This window comes from Chelonoidis abingdonii, chromosome 1, assembly GCF_003597395.2.
Source record: "Chelonoidis abingdonii isolate Lonesome George chromosome 1, CheloAbing_2.0, whole genome shotgun sequence".
Taxonomy (NCBI): Eukaryota; Metazoa; Chordata; order Testudines; family Testudinidae; genus Chelonoidis; species Chelonoidis abingdonii.
In genome coordinates this window covers 249,043,084-249,057,938 of record NC_133769.1, presented here as the reverse complement: position 1 = coordinate 249,057,938, position 14,855 = coordinate 249,043,084, and the positions used below count along the sequence as shown (strand labels likewise).

General features: G+C 40.4%; 1 protein-coding gene and 1 long non-coding RNA gene across 2 annotated transcripts in view; one reads left to right on the top strand and one right to left on the bottom strand.

Annotated features, from left to right (window-relative positions):
• Positions 1-14,855, bottom strand: part of ATP10A (ATPase phospholipid transporting 10A (putative)) — a 166,007-nt gene that overhangs the window by 98,710 nt on the left and 52,442 nt on the right. The window contains exon 2 of the mRNA XM_032805580.2: positions 1,705-1,909. Coding sequence (XP_032661471.1) covers positions 1,705-1,909 — 205 coding nt within the window. The remainder of the gene's footprint in view (positions 1-1,704; positions 1,910-14,855) is intronic.
• The window catches only part of LOC116839547 (uncharacterized), a 62,859-nt gene that overhangs the window by 6,506 nt on the left and 41,498 nt on the right, over positions 1-14,855 (top strand). The window contains exons 2-3 of the long non-coding RNA XR_004377172.2: positions 1,762-1,826; positions 14,138-14,318. This is a non-coding gene — a long non-coding RNA (uncharacterized LOC116839547). The remainder of the gene's footprint in view (positions 1-1,761; positions 1,827-14,137; positions 14,319-14,855) is intronic.

Genomic DNA, 14,855 nt, shown 5'->3' with positions numbered 1-14,855 from the left:
TAAGAAAAAACTCATTTTGCCTAATAAAATAAATGCAAAGTATTGATATTAAATCTTTCTCCATGCTTGCTATGGGAATGTTAGCTCAAATCCTGTGACGTGCTGCCAATATTTTAACAACGGGTTCCCACATCTTGCCCTTGGCCTGTGACGTGTGTGTGCTATAAAGAGAAGGGAGGAAGGACTGCACAATCTATTCATTTGTTTTCCATTTATAGAAGAGTGCTGTGAAATGAGCCAGTGCCATATGGCAACAGACAAATTAAGACTAATTTTACTGTACATACTGATAATGTAGCAGCATTCAGCTTCAATGAATTAATGGTGTGGGGTGGAGTTCTTATAGGAAATTTGGGGACAGGCTCCTATGGATTTCTTTTACAATGATACTTAACATTTGGCAGAAAAAATATGCTCTTCAGAAACATATTTCTGAGCCCCAAGAATAAACCATCTCCAGTGGGGATGATTTAGCTGGGTCCAGAGAAGGAGTGAACTTCATTTTAGGAACAGAGAACCCACTCCAATCTTCCCTGTCATTTGGTTGTCTAAAAAGTGACACAGAGGAACTGCCTCTGACATATCACTGTTCAACACTCACCAGGGCAAGTTTTTCAAAGGTTGTAAAGACTCTTCTCATATTAGTGAGACACGTATAGTGACGTCACATGCCAGGGGTTTTGGCCCGTACTTTAATAAGGACTGCTATCATATTGCTGAGGGAATTACAAGATGCTGCAGTTGCGCTAGACTTTGAAATTGCAGGTACACATGCTGCTGACAACTTAATTGACATTGAAACCAGGACTTGGGTATTTAATGCTTTCTGAGTTATTCTAGGAGGAGGTGGTCATGTGCTGTTTTCTTTGGAGCTCTTTTTCAATACTTGACGTTAGGAGGGGCTTTCGTTGAAATAAATGGCAGTTTTGTCATTGATTTCAATCTATATTTGATACTTACATGGGCCCCATTACTGCAGTATTGGAGTGCCTCACAATCACAGCACCCCCGTTAGTTAGAGAAGTGCTATTATCACCATGTTACATATGATTAATACTCAAGTACGGTCGCTAGATTAAGTAAGTCGAGCTAGTTTTCCAATCATTTCATACAAAGCACCTCCTATTCCTGACCTCCTGGGTTTGTTTGTTTATTTGCATGCACAGTGCTGTTGTGGAGAGAGGAATGCCAACAAGAGAGCAGTGAGGCAACTTTTGTAGCTCGTGCTCTCACCGGCTGAAAATACACCATTAAAATACATGCATGCTGTACCTTTAAAGTTAGAGGGACATACTGGGACATGGATTTTTAGGTAGAATTTCCAACTGAAAGTGATTTGGCCCACAGACATGAAAAATAGTTATTTTCTATGTTGAAAACTATCTACAGAAAGAACAGTTGAAAATGTGATACAAAAACCAAAATACAATACAAGTCATTAAAAAAAAAAGTAACATTTGCCTGCCCCACACAATTACCAAATATCTCCATTTTCAAATACAGGGAAAAAATGTGGCAATAACTGCATAATGGTATCTGAGGTAACTGTTGGTATATCCTAGCAGTTTAATTCTAATTGCAGGGGAGCACCAGTCCTGCTAGAAGAAGAAAGGTTAATTGATTGGTGTGGTTCTGGATTGGTGAATCACTTATTGAGTTTAAACAAACCATTATCTTAAATAAAAATGAAAGATGTTGACTTACCAACTCTAAGAATCTCCTCACTACCTGTCTTTGTTTTAAATTGATCTCCCCATCCAGGTTAGCAGTTTCTATATGACACAGCCCATCAGGGTCACTTGAAGAGAGCAGCAATATGTCAGCAGGTATGATTTCATTACAACGAAGCTGAACAAAGTCGCCAACTTCTACTTCTTTCCAATATCTGTTCATATATTTCTTTTCATTCCTGACAAAGAGACATGTACAGGAAATACATCAAAACACTGACCAGGTAGGGATGTCTCAGTCTAGTCTGTTTGGATTTTAGGCTGGACCACCGAGTCTTCGCGAAAAATCACCAAGGTATTCTCAAATTCTCCCTCTTTAGAAAAATCAGATGGCCACAAAAAGGGTGATGAAGAGGTCATGTGGCTGGATAACAATTATTAAGGGCTAATCACAGGCTAGACTGTGTGGTTTGGTGGTAGCATAAAAGAGAACAAGACACCTTCCTTTCAGCCTCTAAATGGACTACCTGCCTCGTGGGCATGAGTACATTGGGGTAAATAGGTTCTGTACACCCATTACTCCCACCCTTGACGGATGGGTTGGCCGTGGCTCCTCCCCCATCACAGTGCATCAATCAGTTCAGCTTAACTATTGCAGGGGAGGGGCTTAGTTACCTGCTACTGATGAAGGCCAGTAATAGATTTGTACTCCACCTCCAGGGGCGAGGGTAGGACAGGAAAGGAAATGGCCAGGCTCCTCTGAGGCACAACTCCTTCCTTGCACTGTTCATGAGGCACCACAACTATGTGCCACCCTGTATCAGCCCAATCTAGCCTTCAAAAGAAGCAATGAAAATATCTGCACACATTGTAATGCAAATATATAAAAAGTCACTAACATCTTTGGGTATTACTCTTTAAAGAAACCCAGCATACAAGTGTTCTTCTTCTCCCCAATGACCACTAACAACTACTGTGACTTAAAAGGATGAACTTTTTGTGGTGCTGCATGTGAAACTTAGACCCAAGAGCCAAAAATACACAACCCAAATGAATTCCAGTAAAAAACCCACTAAGCTAGAGTCACCACGAAAAACGCAGCCATAAATAGAGTGTGGGGAGACAACATTCTTGTTTCCTTAAAGTGAGCTTTTATAGTGACACATTAACAAGTGATATCTGTTGTATACAGTAGTTGTCTGTCCAGCCATTGTAAACCTTCTATTTTGCAACTGAATTTCTTTGTCACTTCAAAGATTTATCTAGCTGAAATATTAAGATATATATTGTTAATCTAAAATCTGCTCATTAAACCTCTCTATTTCTTGAAATGAGTTAATTGGTAACTTATTTTTGTTAGGAGCAGGGGGAAAAAAGAACAGGTGCCCGTTTAACAAACTCTAGTTAAAATAAAATGCTTTTTAAAAAGCATTAGTGTAAATTTATCCCTTTGGTATTTTAAAAGAAATTTATTTTTAAAACAGCCAAAACAATAACTTTGCAAAACACCTACTGCAAATGGGAAATAGCTACTTTTGACACTTTCCTAAACTACCAGTACATAACACTTAATGAAATGACACAGCACAGTATCCTAGATGGTTGCCATTGTTGTTGCATTGCAATTGGCACTGCCGTTGCTCTTCCTTGACACCACCTATGCCAACAGAACAGGATTCTGAAAGGGAAAAAAGTTTGCCATTTTATGTATTTTACATGTATTCCTTAAAAATGTTTTGTATATGAAGATCCTGAATAGATTTTTAACCAGATCAAAACACAGAAGACCTGGCAACTTTTAGAATTACTGTTAAAGATTATGACCCAGATTTTTTAAAGGTATCCAGGTATTGCTGCACGCAGGGATTGCAACATCTAACAGGAGCCTAAAACTCATTTTCAAAAGGGATTTAAGCATTAGGTGCCATCTCTTTTTAAAATGAAAGTTGGGCTCCTAAATCCTAAGCACAGTGACACCTAAATACTTTTAAAAATCTGGACCTATGTACCTAATTCATTGTTGTTTTGACTCCACTGGTGTCAGAGTTACACAGCATCTATGTATTTATTTAGCATACACATCAAACAATAAAATTCATAGATAGACTCTAGGACTGGAAGGGACCTCAAGAGGTGTCATGGTACAAATCCCCACTCTGAACCTTAGCGTCCAAAAGATGGAGTACCAGCATGAATTCCTCTAAGCTTAATCACCAGCTTAGAACCTGTAGTGCTGCCACCAACCAGGAATTCCAGTGCCTGGTACACTCTGGTCTCCCCAAAACCTTGCGGGAACTCCAGAACCAGACCTCTGGATCTTAAACAAGGAAAGAAAACCTTTCCCCACCGTTGCCTCTCCAGGCTTCCCTCCCTGGTACCTGGAAGATCACTGTGATTCAAACTCTGAATCTTAAACAGAGAGGAAATCACCTTCCTCCTCCTTCTCTTTCCCCTCCAAACTCTCCCTGAGAGAGACAGTAATCTGACACAGAGAGAATTAGCCTCTTCTCCCCTTCCCTCCTTCTCCCCACAAATTCCCTGATGAATTCAGACCCAGTCCCCTGGGGTCTCACCAGAATAAAAAACAATCAGGTCTTAAACAAGAAACTTTTAATTAAAGAGAGAAAACACGTAAAATTATCTTTGTAAATTTAAAATGGATTAGGTACAGGGTTCTTGCTATAGGCACTTGGAATACCCTCCCAGCCTAAGTATTCAAGTACAAATTAAAATCCTTTCAGCAAATACAAATTTGAACTCCTCCAGCCAAATACACATTAAACTCTTCCAGCCAAATGCCATTAAACTCCTTCCAGCCAAATGCACATTTGCAAATAAGAAACAACATAAGCCTAACTCGCTTTATCTATCTAGTACTTACTATTTGGAACTATAAGAACTGTATCAAGGAGATTGGAGAGAACCTGGTTGCACGTCTGTCCTCTGACCCCAGAGTGAAACAAACCAAAACACAAACAGCACACACCAGAAACTTCCTCCTCAAAGTTGAAAGTATCCTGTCTCCTGATTGGTCCTCTGGTCAGGTGACAGCCAGGCTTACTGAACTTGTAACCTTTACAGTCAAGAGATATAAAGTACTTCTGCTATTAACTCTTCTTATCGTTTATGACAAGATCATCAAGTCCAGTCCCTGCTTCATGCAGACCAAATACTGTCTAGACCATCCTGATACATTTATCTAACCTACTCTTAAATACTCCAGAGATGGAGATCCTACAAACTCCCTAGGCATTTACCAGTTTAACTACCCAACGTTAGGAACTTTTTCTAATGTCCAACCTAAATCTCCCTTGCTGACGTTTAAGCCATTGCTTCTTGTCTAGCATTAGAGGCTAAGGTGAACAAGTTTCTCCCTCCTCCTGATGACACCCTTTTAGATACCTGAAACTGCTATCATATCCCCTCTCAGTCCTCTTTTCCAACTAAATAAACCAGTTTTTCAGCTTCCTTCATAGGTCATGTTCTCAAGACCTTTAATCATCTTGTTGCTCTTCTTGGACCTCCTTTCCAATGTTCTCACACTCTTTCTTGAATAATGCCTGCCCAAACTGACACAACACTCCGTTAGGCTCAACCAGCACAGGAGGCGCAAAGAAGACTTCTTGGTCTTGTTAATCCATTCGTAATACCCAGTACTATTGCTTTTTTCAACAGTATCACACTGTGACTCATATTAGCTTGTGTCAATCTGACCGTAGATCTCTTTCTGCCATCCTCTTCCTAACGTCTCTCCATTCTGTTTGTGAAAGCTGATTCTTCCATTCCTAATTGCGAGACCTATGCATTGTCCTTTAACTTCATTGCGTTTAACCTCAGTATCATTTTCAATTTTCCAATCATTTTGAATTTTGACCCTCTCTCACAACTAGTTGCAATCCCTCCCGTTTGGTATCAGTCCACGAACCTTAATAAGCCCGTACTTGTCCTATCGCCACACATTCATGTCTGGATGAAGCTATTGAACACAGCCGTCCCAAAACAATACCCACTGCAGACACCCCATTATATACCTTTCCAGCACGATTTTGCATGCCTCTATTGAATAACTACTTCTTCTGAGTAATCGGTTATCCACACGTATGCACCCACTCTCCTTACTAGTATGCCCCATTAAAGTTGTATTTTGCCTATGATTTATCGATAAGGAATAAATTGCCAGGTGAAACGTGTCATCTCAAATGCTCCTCTACGTAAAAGTTATGGTTATAGCACATCCACCGGCTCTCCTAATCACAAGGCTTGTTATCTATCAAAGAAGCAGCTATCAATTGGTTTGACACGATTTGTTCTTTACAAATCCATGCTGGCTATCCTACTACACTACTCGACCTTCCTAATGTTTGCAGATGAGTTTCTTTCATTACCTTGCTCTCATGTATTTTCCCTGCACACAAAGTTTAAACTACACTGTCTGTGTTTCCTGGGGGTTTATTTACCCTTTTAATAGTAGGCACTTTATTTCCCTTCCAGTCTCGATCTCTCCCGTATCCCATGACTTTCCAAAGATAATAGCTAGAGGCTCAGATACCTCCTCTATTAACTCCTTGAGTATTCTAGGATGCATTTCTTCAGGCCCTGGTGACTTTCAGGCATCTAACTTTTCTAAGTGATTTTTAACTTGCTCTTTTTTTATTTTATCTTCTAAACCTACCCCCTTCCCATAAGCATTCACTATGTCAGGTAATGGGGCAGGAGTGTATCTGTCTTAGCTGTCCCTTCCCTGTGCCCAGTTTATAAGAGAAGGAATGAAAATTATGGTTGTATCCTCTCTTTCAATAAAGATCATTGCAGATTAATAAGAGCTCTAAGTGTAAAACATGATAGCCTAACATTGTCAGATAATTTTCACACTGGTTGTAGATACATTCCTTATTCCCTCCATCAGTCTGAAACTAGCATTTAACTTTTCCTACTAATGAGTATGAATTACTTTGAAACCAAGAGTGCAGTAATGTAGTACAAATCACTGGATCACAGATCTGAAAGGTTTGTTGGCTATGCAGGCAGTAACTCAAGAACACATTCACATGGGACTGCTACTCTTGATCTTTTTTAATTTAACTATGGAAGTGAATGAAGTTCAAATGCATTTGTAATCAGTGGTACTATATAAGTGTTACAAGACTAAGAATGAGACAACAGTCCTGCAGGCTATAGTGCCTAACAACTTTTAATTAATTTTTATTGTTTAAAAAGCATTGCACTTCAAGCATTTCCTAATCTCCCACACACTTGGCAACTATCACACATGTATACTATCTGCCACAGGAAGGGAGATCTTGGACTAGAATGCCAAATGCCTTGTTAAGGATGGATGTACTGTAAGAGTGTTTGCACACATGCCAGGGACACAGAGTAGTTCCCCCTTAATTAGGAACAGAGGAACTGCCATATCAGGTCCATGTAATCTAGTTCCTGCCTCTGACACCTTGCATTGAGCTGTGATATTCTGAGTACCTTTCCCAGACCTGAAGAGCACAGTGTAGCTCAAAAGCTTGTCTTTTTCACCAACAGAAGTTGGTTCAATAAAAGATATTACCTCACCCACCTTGTCTCTCTAACATATATTGTCTACTCATAGCTCCAGTCTTTCTGAGAGCCCCAGTTCAATGCCTCTTTCATATGAAAATCTTTCCATGCCTCTGAGAACACAAGTATCAGAGGGGTAGCCGTGTTAGTCTGGATCTGTAAAAGCAGCAGAGAATCCTGTGGCATCTTACAGACTAACAGACGTTTTGGAGCATGAGCTTTCGTGGGTGAATACCCACTTCGTCAGATGCAGATGCATGCATGCATCTGACGAAGTGGGTATTCACCCACGAAAGCTCATGCTCCAAAACGTCTGTTAGTCTGTAAGATGCCACAGGATTCTCTGCTGCTTTCTGAGAATACAGTATTCCAGGTGAAGGTGTACCATAGATTTCTACAAAGTGGCATTATAATATGTTGGCATTGTCTTCCATTCATATTTATGCATTCCACCTTTAAAACAAACAAAAAAATAATTACTGCTGCACTTTGAAGTTCCATTTTTACTGAGCTGTTCACAGTGATGCCCACGCCTTTTTCTTGAGCAGTTACAGTTAATTTAGAAGATAGTAAGGTGGAAGTGTAGTTGTTATTTCTTCTTATGTATATTTGCCAACCATTTTATTTTTTTTGTGCCATTGTACTGCTCATTTGTGAAATGGATAGGTGAAGGGTCTCCATATCTTCTCTAGTGAATAATCTAAAATGTGTATCATCTGCAAATTGTGCCACCTCTCTTTTCACTATTTCTCAGCTCAGTAATGAATACATTAAATTAATTGTGCTAAAACAGATCTTGGGCCACCCTACTGCGACCTCCCATGTAATCCTCTGCCACACTGAAATCTGTCCGCACATTTCTAATGTGTTCTTGTCTCATAGCCAGTTTCTAATCCATGATAATACTTATGCCTATCACCCCTAACTTTAACAGCCTCTTGTGAGGAACTTTATTTAAGCTTTCACAAAGCCTTTGACAAATGTCAGATGGCTCTTGTTTAGCCACTATTTTTGACAGGCTCCAATAATTCTAGGGAGATATAATTTTCTTTTAACCTATAAAACTGGAGGTGTATTTAAATGGCTCAGAATCTAGGTATTATGATGTACTACTACCAGGCTATGGTACAGAACAAATGCTGTTACTGATGCATTATGGTCCTCACTCTCCAGCTCCAGACAGCAGCTGACTGACTCTAGCACTGCAGCTTCTTTTATATGGCCCCGCTGGGCCCTGATTGGCTGCTTCCTCCCACAGCCACTCTAGGCAGCTGGGACAATTTCTCTACTATTCCTTTCTGAGATGGGGTATAGTAGGACCCTGAGGCCTCCAGCTGGGGCCTCTGGGTCTAGCCCACCCCGTCACAAACACTAAGCATCCCCCTACGTAAACTTTATGTTGTCTTCAAAGTCTTGTGCAGGCCCTTAACACTCAAATTAATTTCATACCACTCCCATTCCAAGATTACCTGCCGGCTAGCTTTTGAAGCAACAATGGCCTTCACTTCAAAGGAGGTCAGATGCTTTAGGAGGTAGAAAACCAATCCCTAAAAGGACAAGATAAAGGGGAGAAACAAAAACCAAACAAAAACCCACCAAGACAGCACTTGGATCAGTGCTGGATACCAACCAATTCCTTCACCCATTCCCTCTCAGGATGACATCAAATGGTGTGGGACAGAACTAAAAATATTAGGTCAAGCTCTGCCATAAAAATCCTTAAAATCCACTTAAAGTAATTTGGCTACAAACGCAAAACTGGTGACAACATTCAAGATAGTCTTTTTTTTTTTTTTTTTAATTGTTGTGGTAGAAGTTGTATTGTTACCTAAACAGTAAAAGAGAAGGTGCCAGCTATATAAGGTAAGACAATACCACAGAAGACAAGCAATATCAATCATCATTAGAAAATGGAGGGGATATGACAGGTTTAAAACAGTTAATGAAGTCAAAGCTATTCCTGAGCCTAATGTGTTTATTACTAAAGATTGAACAAGCTAAATAGCTACAGACACATGCTGAAAGCCATTTAGGTAAGATTACAGTGCTGTGGCAGAATTAAGGAAAAACGTAGTAGAAACTGGAACCAAAGCAGGTTACATAATGTCCAGAATCTCTCTGTCCCACCATAAACCATAACATTTGTTTCTAGGGTAAGATTCACAAACAGAATCTGAATCTGATACTAATTAGATAGAACAGATGAAGAAAATACACTTCTCTTGAGGAACTTCTAATAAAAAGGGCAGGACCCCTCCACCACAGAAGTTACTAAATGGATTCCTTGTCTTTAATGTTATACTGAGAGTCCTTAACATTTTTCCCCTTGTTCATCATCCTCTAAGAATTTACTATCAATTAGCAATTGGGTAGGTACATAAGATATGTTAAACTTCTCAAAAGAACAAGGAGTGTGTATGAATAATAAGACATAAATGTGCCTTTTAATGAATTTCAGAGCTTCTAGCTTTCTTGTTACAAATCAATCTAATTTCACTTGCTCTGAGAAACCTAACCCCCTGGAACCTCAGCAGCTCAGGTTTTAAAATCTGAAGCAAATACTGATATTTTTTTTTGATTTTTTTTTTGGCATAGTGCTATCTTCTGTGCTGAGAGCAATCTTACAATTGTTCACTGTAATGAAACATTTGATACCCGGAATAAATGATTTTTCAGCCAAGAAACTTAGTGTTGAGATAACAAGATTAAATGTAAAAGCAGAACACTTAATGAGATCTGACATAAACAGAAAAAAGAATCACTAGCTGCCAACAACTGACTTTCCGCTCAGAGTATTTTTTTAAGTTACAGGAAGCATTATAGTTGGATAATAAAATCCTCTCAACGTATATTTAGCATTTATTGTTTTAAGCGGTAGAATTTTTTGCACTTCTCAGCTTATTGCTGCAAATAGAAATAAATGAATATCCTCCTCCCAACAAGCAGACAGATTGTGAAGAAAGAATACCTACTGTATAGTTTCATTGTGGCTAGGTGTCATGTTGGTGCTCAAAAGGGTGCCCAATAGATACTATATAGTAATGTGGGGAAAGTGTAAAAATTGATTGGGGAAAAATTCAACCTGGCCATGGAAATCCATGCATTAGTCAAATTCAGGCTTGACTACTGCAGTGTACAGTACCTGGCGCTGAAAGTCAATGCCACACAAACTTTCAGATGGTATGATACATTGCAGCCCCTCTCCTAAGTAAGCAGGGCAATGAAAACATTTCACACCATTGTTCTACACACACAGTTCAGGCTCTCCATCCACTTCTACCTTTTCTGGTGTAAGGCCTTGATCCTGTTCTTCAGGACTCTGAATGATCTTTGTCCAGGATATCTTTGGTCTTGTCTACATGGAGTAGCAATGCTTACCAGAGTGGTATGTTTTCTAAAGCACACCAATGTGTTATTCACTAACTGGACTGTGTAGAACCTGCTGGCATGAACTAAAAATTCCATAGTGAACATTAAGGTAGTGCTGTTTCAAACAATGTTAGATTAACACACAGTAGGGAACTTTTAGTTGTGCCAGCAGGATCTACCCAGGCCATTTAGCATGCAACACACTGGTGCACTTTAGAAATCACTCCCCTCTAGTGCGCACTGCTGCTCTGCATAGACAAGCCCTTAAGAATCACCTCTTAGCAACAATGACATACCATGACAGCTGTGCTCTTCAGGTAGTAATGATACCCAGGATGAAACTCTCAGTTGCAAGGGACTGAGCCTCCTCAGTTATAGGCTCACACCCATTGAACTCCCTCATGCTGAATCACAGAGAGACCATACACCTTATTATTAAATGCCTATATTATGGTAGCACCCAAAGGACCCAATTGGGATTGAGAACACATTGTGCTGGGGACTGTACAAACACAGAGGAGAGACAATCCCAGCCCTAAGCAAAGCCATGATTCTTCTAGGACACATTAGACCTAAATTATGTAGCAGGCACCCCAGAATTTTAAAGCTCTCCTCCCTTAAGCTCTCTCCCATTTAATGCTCTCTCCTAGTTTAGTCAGTGCAATATAGTTTAGGATGTTTACTTAAATTTAAATCTCAAATTAAATTGCTTTTGGCTGCCTCATCATTGCATAACTTCCTTGCACAGTACCTTTACTGTTTATTTTGATCCTATACAATCACACCTAAACTAATCTAACCAAGTGGGCATTTTTAGTCAAACACTTAGAGAGTTCTTAATACTGGTTCAGAAATTCAGAACGTATTGGGTTGTTTTCACTTCATATCCTAAACTATAAATGTAGTATTACCATGCCAAGCAGGTGGTGGAAACCACCTTTACAGTTTGGGATATGGACACCTAAATGGGACAAAACATAGATAGCAGTTTGTAAAGAAATGGTAATTCACGAGAAGAAAGGCACTGCTTAATGCAATATATTATTTTTATTTAAATATTCCAAATATTCCAAAATATTCCAAATCTTCCAGTTAAAAAATTAATCATGGAAAGAATTCTATCGGTAAAAGTATTTCTTTGCCAATTACACACACAGATCTGCTGTGGATGTTGCTATCCTATTTGCAAGAGTATTTCTTCACATATCCTCCCGCACGTAACTGTGCCATGCAAAGATATCCCCTTTAGACACTGTTTTGAAACCTAAACATTATCTAACCACTCGGCTGTGTAAGCAGAAAGTAAACCAGAAACTATTGTGGCTCAATAATTCCAGTTCTACGATAATGAGCATTATTAAATCATACAGAATTTCATAGCTTATCTTTACTTTACAAAGTGAATGAAGTTTCAGGATTTCCCGTCCTTCCTGTTCTTTTTGTTATGTTCCTCTAAGATTAAAAAGCCAAGAGTCCCTGCTCCCTTCCATTCTTTCATTCATCAAAGTGGAAATAGTGTAAACCAAATTTTAGTTCAGGATCTGCAAAAAATTGCCCCTCCAAAGGCCAGGTGAATCTCAGGCATCTGAGCTTGTGATGTTCTAAGTTTGGTTCAAGTGAGATGGAGCTTTGCATGCTGCTGTCTGTAAGTCCTCTCAGGTTGGATCTTTATATTTAAGTTCCAGGGGGTAGCCGTGCTAGTCTGTATCCACAAAAACAACAGAGTCTGGTGACACCTTAAAGACTAACAGATTTATTTGGAGCAAAGAATCCTGTGGCACCTTATAGACTAACAGACGTTTTGAAGCATGAGTTTTCATGGCTGAATACCCACTTCGTCAGATGCATGTAGTGGAAATTTCCAGGGGCAGGTGTATATATGCTAGCAAGCAAGCTAGAGATAACGAGGTTAGTTCAATCAGGGAGGATGAGGCCCTGTTGTAGCAGTGGAGGGGTGAAAATCAAGAGAGGAGAAACTGGTTCTGTAGTTGGCAAGCCATTCACATTCTTTGTTCAATCCTGAACTGATGGTGTCAAATTTGCAGATGAACTGAAGCTCAGCAGTTTCTCTTTGAAGTCTGGTCCTGAAGTTTTTTTGCTGCAGGATGGCCACCTTAAGGGTCCTGTTAGTGTGGCCAGGGAAGGTTGAAGTGCTCTCCTACAGGTTTTTTTATATTGCATTCCTGATATCTGATTTGTGTCATTATCTTTTCGTAGAGACTGTCCAGTTTTGGACCAATGGTACTATAGAAAGGGGGCCTTGCTGGGCCATATGATGGTGTATATTACCTTGGTGGACGTGCAGGTGAATGAACCGGTGATGGTGTGGCTGCTCTGTTAGGTCCTGTGATGTGTCGCTGGTGTAAGATATGATGGGCAGGTAGGCGTCGAGGTTTGTTGCATGGATTAGGTTACTTAGAGCTAGAGTTACTTGCGATGCGGTGTGGCATTGCTGGTGAGAATACTTTTCAAAGGTTGGCAGTTGTCTGTGGGCGAGGACTGGCCTGCCCCCAAGGCCTGTGAAAGAGTGGGAATGCAGTTGTCCAGGATGGGTTGTAGATCCCTGATATGCGATTGGAGGGGTTTTAGCTGGGGGCTGTATGTGTTGCCAAGTGGAGTCCTCTTGGTTTCTTTCTTGGGCTTTGTCCTGCAGTAATGGAAGCTATCTGGGTACAAACGTCTGGCTCTGTTGATCTGTTTACTTATTTACCTCAATCGTAGCGGGTTTGTACGTTTTGAGAGAGCTTTGGTGAAGATTTTGTAGTGTTGGTCTCTGTCTGAGGGGTTAGAGCAGATGCGGTTGTACCTCAGCTGCTCTGCTGTCACAATGATCGTGTGATGTGCCGCCGGGATGGAAGCTGGGAGGGATGAGGTCCGGCATAGCGGTCAGTAGGTTTTCGATATAGGGTGTGTTAAATGTGACCCATCACTTATTTGCATCCGTGGTGTCTAGAAAGTGGACCTCCCGTGTAGATTGATCCAGGCTGAAACTGATGATGGGGTGGAAGCTGTTGAAATCGTGGTAGATCCCACTTTTTCACAGGCCTTGGGTGGCAGGACAGTCCTTGCCCACAGACAACCTGCCCACAGACATCACAGGACCTAACCCAGATCAGCCACACCACACCCACAAAAGCTTATGCCCAAATAAATCTATTAGTCTTTAAGGTGCCACCGGACGCCTTGTTGTTTATATTAAAGTTGAAGAAAACACTGGCCTGTGCCACACTTTGCTGTATCCAACATCACGCAACAATAAATGCATAGAAGGGATCACCAGTAAAAGAAAGGCAGAAAAGCACCAAGATGACAGTCTTTTAGAAAGTACCTTACATGCGACAGTGAAGCTGACTACAAGACGTCCTGCACTACACTTTAATGTGTCTTCCCTTGACCTGAAAGTATTTCTGGTGTTTTTCGCAAACTGAAATATGAATCTGTATAGTTTTTGGGTTAGAGATTGCAAAGAACCTATGCCTGAAGCATCTCTCCCTGACACATTTCTTAATTCTTAACAACTTTTTTTTATTTAAACTCTACCACTAAAGAATTCCACTCCTCCTCCTATAAGATTTCATCAGATGGCAATGTGCAGAAAGAACAAAGCCTCACACTCTCTCTGTCACATCATAGCCATTGTCTACAATGGGAAAATATCATTCCGGATCAGAGCCAAGGTCCTTCTACCTCATTATCCAAGCTCAAAGGCCAGCACTAGTTGCTTTAGAGGTAGGTACAAAAATCTTTGCTGTAGACGTTTATTGGATAACCAGCCCCCAGGAAGTTTCTTCCCAACCTTAGACACATAATGGTTGCCTTACGCCCTGAAAAATGAGGGTGTTTATAGTCCTTGCAAAAGCCTGATTTTTGTTTTCTTTTGACTATTCCTAAATCTCCCTTTGTTGTTATTTTGCCATGTAACTCCATCAGTGCTAGGGACAGTGAGGGCACATCTACACTTAAAACCGTGCATCGGTACACGCACCTGTGTTTTAATGAAGATGCTCTAAGCTGACGGAAGAGAGCCCTCTCATTGGCGTAGTTAATCCACCTCCCCAAAAGGTGGAAGCTAAGTTGATGAGAGAAGCTCTTACACCAACTTGGCGCTGTCTACAAGGGGAAGTTTGGTCAGTATGACTTCGTCACTCAGGGGTGTGGATTTTTCACACCCCTGAGTGATGCAGTATTCTGACATTGGTCGGTAGCGTAGACCAGATTTCTAGAATAGATGCCACCAGCATTCTTACCACCATTCTGTCTAAACTA